Genomic DNA, 9172 nt, shown 5'->3' with positions numbered 1-9172 from the left:
CAATAAATGTTGTTCCACTTCATTATTGTGTCCCACTTGTTGTTGATTCTTCACAAAAAAATACAGTTTTATATCTTTATGTTTGAAGCCTGAAATGTGGCAAAAGGTCGCAAAGTTCAAGGGGGCCGAATACTTTCGCAAGGCACTGTATATTTTATGTGGGGCTCAAAGGAGAGAGTGGGACCAGAATGACACCCAGGTTTCTGACCACAGATGATGGGCAGATGGAATAGCCATTGATGGACATTACGAGGTCTCCCACTTTCTTGAGGAGAGCCTTGGGAGCCAGCAGCATGACCTGTTTTATTACTGTTGAGTTTGAGTAGATTGGATGTCATCCAGTTTTCATATCCTTGATATTTGATCAGAGACGGGGTAGAGAGATGAGGCGGGTTTGGTGTGGATGTAAATCTGGGAGTTATCCGCATAGCAGTGGATGTTGAAACCATAGAGGCAGATGATCGGGCTCAGGGGAAGCATGGAAATAATGAAAAGCAGAGGTTCGAGGATGGAGCCTTGAGGCACTCCTTAGAGCAGCCTTTCCAAAATAGCTACAATATTTTTCTTACAACAGTACTTTCTAGCTGCAGAGGGGGAGCTGAGCCTGCCCTTACAAAAAAAGATTGCCATTTTGAAACTGCAGTGAAAATGCAGTGACTGTAGTCGACTGGTATTTTGGACGCAGTAATTGCAGAATAACAGCAGTGTACTGCAGTTATACTGCACTTACACTGCAAAAGTACTGCAGTAAAAAAAACAGTGTTATTTTGAACATAGTGTTATTTGCAATATACTGTACTGCAGTTATACTGCACTCTAACTGCAGTTATACGTCAGTGTACTGCAGTTATAATGCATTCTGATGGCAATTTTTTTTTTGTAATGGTGTCAATGATAAAATACAGGCCCCACTGAATACACTCTACTTAGCCCAGAGTGGAAATCAGGAATAGTTTCACCTATTGCACTCTATATAGGACCCTGATGCTAATTTTAACTTCACACAGACACCTACACACAGTCAGCCAGAAGCAGGGTTGAGCTGCCTACTGACTGACCTTTGCCAAATCATTGTTAAATATAGGTTGTGGTAGAGGCATGAAGGCATTCTCTGTGGTTCTCATTCTCTGTGGCTCACTGATTTCATATTTATTAAACTGGTCCAATCATTCAGAGGTTTGATAAGAGCTTCACATGCTACTCGGAACTAGGGCATTCTGATATTTCTGACTTGCTAACTGGTTGAGCGTGGTATGTGTATAACTATAACCATTTTCCTAGTTCTGACTAGAACGTGAATGCGGCAAAAGTCAAGACTGCACTGACACTGTTGACCTGCAGGGATGGAAGACTGCCCTGCTCCACAGGCCAAGATTAATACCATGGCAAAGAATAGGCTGACTGCCAAGGCATAGTAATCTTCTTACTCTCACCTCTCTCTCTCTCTGTATCGCTCTCTCTCTCTGCCTCTCCCCCCTCTCAATTCAATTCAAATGACTTTATTGGCCTGGGAAACATATGTTTACATTACCTCTCTCTTTCCCCATCACTCACTGTCTTTATATGGCACACAGCACTCCATCATGTATCAACTGTTTAGTCTTCCATGTGGTTGGTGGCACTGTCACTTCTAAAACCAAATTTAAAGAGCGTTCTAGCGTTGTACTTCTACGATAGCGCTGAAGGTTTAGGAACGTCCTGTTTCGTGATTGGACCCCACATTTTGATTGATCGTACTGTCATTCCATATATCGTCCCCGATAGGACAGAACACAGAAAGTCTCTCCCACTTTTCTCCGTGAAGGACAAATTAATTTATCGCGAGGACGTTCGGTCTCTGTGAGCCGCCGGTTGCAGTAGGAGTGGAGGCGCCATTTTAAGACACGGAGAGAGTGAGTGGAGTATTATGCAATATCTAACATAATTCCAATTTAAAATGTTACAGTAGAAGGGAATATTAAGGCTTGTCTTTACTGTAATGCTGTGTTTAGGACGTTTAGAATGTTTTATGTTGCTAGCTTGTCTTGTGCAACTGTTCCACCTTGGGAAAGCTAGCTAATCAGTTGCTCACTAGCTAGTAGTAGTGAGCTTGCTAAATAAGTTAGCTAGTTAACGTAATTTAGCTAACTAGCCAGAAGCCAAAATAGCTCGTTAGCTAACACCAACAATAACATGATGGAATACGGTTTGCATTTCCATTCCATGTTATCTGCATGTCAAACTATAGCTACATATTCACGTGACATTCCAACCCCCTTCCTAGCCTGCTCTCAGTGTCAGCTGAGCTGTGTTACTGCTGATCGTGTTTCTATAGCAAGGTACTGTAGTGAGCTAGCTTGCTAACATTCGCTTTTATTCTACAGCCCGGTTTTGGCCATCATGTATCCGACCACACTAACACAGTTGTCCCGGGCTAATCCCTTCAACGCCCCGCTGTTCTCCCTCCAAGAAACCGAGGAGCCCAAACAGAGCCGCAACCTCGCTGCCGCAGCAATCGCTGGTAAACCAATGTTCTGCATGCTAACTAGCTAACAAGTACAGTTAGCATGTAGCTAGCGAGCAAGTACGCAGCCAACTGAATCAATGATGAGACGAGATACCAATTTTATTAATGTGATATTTAATAGATATCAACATGTGTTATTTAATAGATACGACTTGTGTGCTGGTCAAACTTTTAACGATATATAGCCACTGTCATTAAATGTGGAATGTCAAAGACAGGCTAGGCCTAGTCTATGGAGGACATGGAAGGGCAAATGTAAACTTTGAAATATGCCGCAGGTATCTGAACTGAATTCATGTCTTCCCTCAATCGCTGTTTAAAACTAAGGTGAGAGGCCCCTAACTCAAAAGGGCAAAGTAGTAGTTAGGCGAATGTCTGTGTATTGCTTTCTAGCACACCAGCCGGCTAATGATATGCGTCTGACCCCTAGACGGGGGCATTTAATTGGTTCTCAATTCGGATAAGTTTGACAAGTTTTGTCTAGATTTAGGATCACTTGAAATGCTATCATTTTTGTAACGTAAAGCATGGCCTTCAACCACCCCTCAGTTATATTCTGACATTGCAATATTATTGCTGTTTTTCATTGTCGCTTGAAACATTTCTATGGAATGTTTTTACGGTTTAGCCAGCCTAGTTCTAAAGGTGACATATTTGGGTCAGGCTTTTGGTTAGTTTTAGAGCTTGCTGGCCAGTGTCCTCTTTTTATAGCCTTAATACGGTGCTGGTTGGTTGATTAGTTATACAGCTAGTCTGCTCTGCTAGAACATTGCCTGTTGCACAAGAGTCTGCCCTCACAGGGAGTAAATGTTCCATGTTGTGCATGGCTCTTTGCACCTTTGACATAGGCCTATGCAGACGACATAGGACAGGACACACACAATTAAGCTCCACTTGTATTTGCCCTTTAGCCTAGTGAAGATGCAGTTTGCTTTTACTTATTACCACTTTTCTGATGAACAACATCAAGTCCCCATTTTGAAAGTATTGCCTGACTCTTTCTTCAGAGGGAGACAGCTGTGAGTTCGGCTCACGGAAGTATTTACTCCTCTGTGGGTTTGGTGGCATCATCAGCTGTGGCACCACACATGCTGCCCTAGTGCCCCTCGATCTGGTCAAATGCAGAATGCAGGTCTGTCTAACCCTGTGGCCTGGTGCCACTTAAAACCCAACACGCTAACATGTTTTTGTTGTCTGAAATGCATTAGTTTGCATGGGAGAATGGATGTATCGAGCAGCCCGGTTTTGTGCAGCTGTGGTGGAATCATTGTCATTGTTCAACCTCACGTTTTATCCCACCTGATCACCTGATTTAAAAAAAATTGTTTTCGAATGACCCACATCGCATGGTAAGTGTGTGATTCACAATCACCAGTGTTCCTGAACCTCCCTGCCTGCTACCATTCCCCTTCTCAATCCAAAGCTGAAGGACTTGTAGGTCACTGAAAGGTCAGGAGTGACAATGGGAAAATGTTTTCAGAAATGTCACCCTGCTATTTATAACATGATCAAAGTGCAGCTATGCATTGCTAGAATTTAGCCTATAGCTTTATTAAGTTAGTCCAAAGGCCCAAGTAATTTACACCTCAATGGAATTATTCCTAGCTTTAAATTGACTAAAGTATAAATGATGCATGTATTTATGCAAGCTATATGTATTTTAGCTAACTATACAGCTCATGCTTCAACAATATTTTCTTTTTTTTGTAAAACCTTTTAGACATTTTCGAGTCAAGTTAGAATTCAATTTTTATTTTATTTTTACAGATTTTTAACCCTGTTTTACGATTACTTCATCAAATGAGTTAAATAAATCCTGGGTATATAATAATCAATTTAAAATCACAAGCAGAGGTCAGTTTCAATTCAGGAAGTACACTGTAAACTGATTAAAATTTAAAATAAACGTATCAGAGAAGCATTGGGGTAAATTGGAATGTCAGTTAACTTCCTGAATTGAAAAAGAATTTACCTGAACCCTGATTCACAAGTGAAATTTTAACTGGCTCATTCCCTGGTGTGTTATAATGTAATGGTGGCATGTTTGTTGGTGATTATTGTCCTGTGTTGCATGTGTCGTGACTGCATGTTGGGCATGTATTGTTTGTTTTTTTGCTGCAGACTCTGCAGATGTGAGCTGTGAATTTGGCTCAACAAAGTATTATGCCCTGTGTGGCTTTGGGGGTATCCTGAGCTGCGGCCTCACACACACAGCTGTTGTACCCCTCGACCTTGTCAAGTGCCGCATCCAGGTTTGTGGTACCCCCTGTAGCTGTCTGCTGTGTGAAGGCCTCCATAGCTCCTGAAAGGAAAGGTGCCCAATCCCAAATGTACCCTTAATTCCTATGCACTTGAATAGATGAAGAAAAAATTGGGTGGGAAAACTAGATTTGTGATTGGGTGGAAGATTCCTGTAGATTAGCAGACATTAGATAAATCACTAGCTATAACTAGTCTATTAACTATGTTAATCTGGATAACCCCCTAGTTCACAACCTGTAACCTAGCTAGTTTTTTTATTTTTATAAACATGGCCTTGAAACCTTAGATAAAATGACCTAGATTTCAGCCCATAGCCCATTGTTCCTTTGACTCTCTGCTAACCAATTGTTTTTTCTTCCTTAGGTGGACCCTGACAAGTACAAGAGCATAGGCAAAGGCTTCTCCCTCACACTGAAGGAGGATGGAGCCCGAGGGCTGGCTAAGGGCTGGGCCCCTACATTCATCGGCTACTCCATGCAGGGTCTCTGCAAGTTTGGCTTCTATGAGATGTTCAAGATTTTCTACAGCGACATGCTTGGAGAGGTCAGTCAGGGGTAGTAACCAATGTGGGTAGAAACTAACACGGTTGGATTCCCTGGTTTACAGTGTTTTAAAGGGACTCGTTCACCCACCAACAATCATAAATTACATGCTAGTTAGCAGGCGCTTTTATCCAAGTACAGTACAATGAGTGCTTACATTGACTAATCCCTGCGTGACTTTGGTGTTGCTAGCCTACACAGGACCACAGCTGACTTCGCCCCCTCTCATCTAACAGGAGAACACCTACCTGTGGAGGACATCCCTGTACCTGGCTGCGTCTGCCAGTGCAGAGTTCTTCGCTGATATTGCCCTGGCCCCCATGGAGGCGTGTAAAGTGCGTATCCAGACCTGCCCCGGCTACGCCAACAACCTCAGACAGTGTGCTCCCAAGATGTTCGCAGAGGAGGGAGTATGGGCGTGAGTAGATTGTGTTTGTGGTGGTCTATTAGTTTTTGTTTTGGAGACTGTATAACCTGGGAAAGTATTCAATCCTGCTCATGGACAGTTACGACGTGTGTATGCTTTTGTTCCTACACTAGGTGAAACAAATCTGATACAACTTGTAGCCTTGAATACATTAATTGGGTGTTTCTTGGCTGGTATGGAACGTAAGCCTACAGAAGTCATTCTTGCTCTGCATAGCTGATTTGTGAGGTTACCAAACAAACACGCTCCTTAGATCCACCTCTGGAGGGAGGGCAGTCCTGTGCTGGTGCTGTTGTCTCTGAGTGCTGCAGCTCCAGCTTGGAAGCCCTCAACGGCTTTTTGGCTGTACAGTTGGAGGTGCTTGAGTCATTGGTGTGTGAGAGCAGTCTACCTGCCTCCCAGCACCTCTGCTGCACTGGCAACCCTCAGTTTCCCTGGTGGGACCCTACCAGTGCAGCTATGCTGGGGGATGGACAATCCCATAGACCCTAATGTTATTTTCCAGGTTTGCGCTGGGATAGTCTAACAGTTTGTTCATCTTCTTTTACACTCTTGTCTGGTGACAGTCAGTGCCTTGTTAGTGACCACCATATGCTTTCACCTATGGTTTCTGATCACAGGGAACGAGAGAACTCTGATCTGCCTGCTTGGAACTGACATTCTTCCTTTCTCTCCCTACCCCCCTTCCTTTCTCTCAGGTTCTACAAGGGTGTGGTTCCCCTGTGGATGAGGCAGATCCCCTACACCATGATGAAGTTTGCCTGCTTTGAGAGGACCGTGGAGCTGCTCTACAAACATGTGGTGCCCAAACCCCGCGCTGAGTGCACAAAGGGCGAACAGCTGATCGTCACCTTCACTGCCGGCTACATCGGTGAGTAGTACCACAGGAAATAGGATGAAGGTGGCCCTAGGTCTAGTAGTTCACCTAAAGTCCGGTTTGTGTTGTCCTTGTAATAACTAAGGTTAGGATTGTGGGAAGCGTAATATGATCCTAGATCTGGGCCCACTTGCAACTTCTACCCAGAGAAACCTGGGAAGTATTCATTAGTGCACACCATAGCAAAATGTTTTGCAACAGAAAATGAAAATAAGCATTTCTTATTGTGCTTGTACAGGTAGTTGTCCCTCCCTGTTTCAATCAGTTTTCTTCCATTTGGTGACTAGCAAAGATGACCCAGGCTTCTGTTTGATGGTATAGTGGGCCTATTTTGGATTGTGTGCTGAGCATTTGTCTGTCCCCTCCAGCTGGTGTGTTCTGTGCCATCGTGTCCCACCCAGCGGACTCAGTGGTGTCTGTACTGAACAAGGAGAGTGGCAGCACTGCTGCCCAAGTGCTCAAGAAGCTCGGACCTAAAGGTGAGTGGACAACCGTAGGGCTTGTCTTACTTAGGAAATGCATCCTTCCTCAAAGTTATCACGGATGTGATTTGTGAAACTGATTTGGTACCTCGGGTTACTTTATCCAATCAAATCCTCTCTGATTACTGGGAGAGGGGGGGTAGGTGGGTGTGATTTATTTAATTCCCAATTCCAACAACACGCTCCTTAGATCCACCTCTGGAGGGCGCTCCTGTGCTGTTGCTGTATAGTCAGTCTACTGAATTATGTTTTTAATTTTTTTCTCTTGCATATGTAACTGTCCAACATTGGGTGTTTGGCCTGCTCAAAGAAACAACAAAGCAGATGTAATTTATTTATACACTTCCAACAAACACCTCCCCTAAACATCCCTTCTCCCATTCTCTCCCCCTCTTAAGGTGTGTGGAAGGGCCTGGTTGCCCGTATCATCATGATCGGTACCCTGACGGCCCTGCAGTGGTTCATCTATGACTCCGTGAAGGTCTACTTCCGCCTGCCCCGTCCCCCTCCCCCCGAGATGCCAGAGTCCCTCAAGAAGAAGCTGGGGCTCACTGAGTAAAAAAATTAACAAAAGCCCACCTTCCCGACATCTCCGGGACCCCCCTCTCAACTCACACCTCACCACCCTGGCTGCAGCACACAGCTCTGTTTTCTATATTTATGTTCCTAAAGCAGCTGCTCCTCTCCAGGCCCAGGGCTGTTCCTTCCATGTATATTTAAGAGAAAGAGAGACCGGAAGGGAGGGATCCATGTTTGTTCCCCCTCTGCACTGAGGTTTATGAGAGTATATGTACTGTAGAAACATGGTCTGGTTTTATTGAATCATGTCCATTAGTTATGTGGAAATGATATATAATTATTTAAATAAATGATTCCCTCTGAAACATGTCCGGTTTTAATTCTTGAAGTTTTCCACTGCAATTAAAATAATTTGGGTATTGGGGTACTTAAGCAATCAGGCGCGGGGGATGGTATATGGCCAATATACCACGGCTAAGAATACAACAACCCTTAGCCGTGGCCACAAGGTTCCTTATTGTTATTATAAATGGGTTACCAGCACAATTGGAGCAGTACATGTTTTGTCTTACCTGTTGTATACAGTCTGTTATAAACTGGGTGGTTCGAGTCCTGAATGCTGATTGACTGACAGCTGTGGTGTATCAGACTACACCACGGGTATGACATTTGTTTTTACTGGTCTAATTACACTGGTAACCAGTTTATAATAGCAATAAGGCACCTCTGGGATTTATGGTATATGGCTGATATACCACGGCTAAGGGCTGTGTCCAGGCACTCCGAAATGTGTCGTGCCTAAGAACAGCCCTTAGCTGTGGTATATTGGCCTTATACCACACCCCCTCGTGCCTTATTGCTTAAATATACTATGGATGTCAGGCAATTAGCATTCAGGGCTTGAACCACCCAGTTTATAATACACATTTTAAGCTGCCTGACTGTTTCAGGGTGGCGTCAAAGTCCAACTAGAAACAATAAGGGCTGTGTTTTGTGTAGGCTTACCCTGGAGTGACCGTTCAGATGTGTAAACCTCTAGGAGAAGGTGACTTGTCAATTTATTTACCCCCCCACCCCCCCCCCACACACACACACAAATTGAAATGCTAATGTTGCTATCATAAAGAACTATAAATGCCATGATCTGGACGAGACTAGATTTGAGGCAAAGGTAAGCATCGCTGGATTTACCAGCTAATGTTAGCTAAATGTAGTAATTAAATTGGCTACATTTCTTTAAATGGACAATTCTGTGAATTGTCTTGTGCAAGTTTTAAAATGACACAATAGCTGTTAGCAAAGGTGTCCGCTAGCAATTACGTGCAGGAGCTTGCAGGGATTTGTAGTCTTGCATGTCTACTTTGATGCTAAATAGCATTTCTGGATCTGAGTAAATAGAGCTGAATATATTGATAAAAGCCATCTTGTCCGGGAAACGTTTACTGTACATGGTTACCAAAACGTCACGCTAGGGTAAGCCTACAGGATGAAACAGACCTTATTTGACATGTTTCTAAAATTCCCTAAGGGAAGAATGAATGGTAGAAAAAATGACAC

At 43.6% G+C, this 9172-nt stretch overlaps 1 protein-coding gene and 1 non-coding gene across 4 annotated transcripts; both read left to right on the top strand.

The window, feature by feature from the left end:
- Nucleotides 1–1835: 1835 nt before the first annotated feature.
- On the top strand, nt 1836–7980 carry LOC110490190 (solute carrier family 25 member 3). Of its 3 annotated transcripts, none has more exons than XM_021563425.3 (8): nt 1836–1892; nt 2364–2500; nt 4628–4758; nt 5132–5311; nt 5547–5728; nt 6436–6608; nt 6983–7093; nt 7495–7980. In XM_021563425.3, the coding sequence occupies exons 2-8, from the start codon at nt 2380–2382 to the stop codon at nt 7653–7655; spliced, it is 1059 nt and encodes a 352-aa protein (XP_021419100.1). In that variant the 5' UTR covers nt 1836–1892; nt 2364–2379; the 3' UTR covers nt 7656–7980. The 3 variants fall into 3 exon arrangements, with proteins under 3 accessions (XP_021419100.1, XP_021419101.1, XP_090056408.1); XM_021563426.3 differs by lacking the exon at nt 4628–4758 and adding an exon at nt 3514–3638; XM_090200282.1 differs by having other exon boundaries at nt 3514–4758.
- Nucleotides 5977–6215, top strand: LOC118938972 (small nucleolar RNA SNORA53). The gene has a single exon (XR_005036366.2). It is a non-coding gene; the product is annotated as a small nucleolar RNA SNORA53 (small nucleolar RNA).
- Nucleotides 7981–9172: the final 1192 nt, after the last annotated feature.

Source organism: Oncorhynchus mykiss, chromosome 15 (genome assembly GCF_057628025.1).
Source record: "Oncorhynchus mykiss isolate SJ-2025 chromosome 15, ASM5762802v1, whole genome shotgun sequence".
In the NCBI taxonomy this organism is placed as follows: domain Eukaryota; kingdom Metazoa; phylum Chordata; class Actinopteri; order Salmoniformes; family Salmonidae; genus Oncorhynchus; species Oncorhynchus mykiss.
This window is presented reverse-complemented; position numbering and strand designations above follow the sequence as displayed.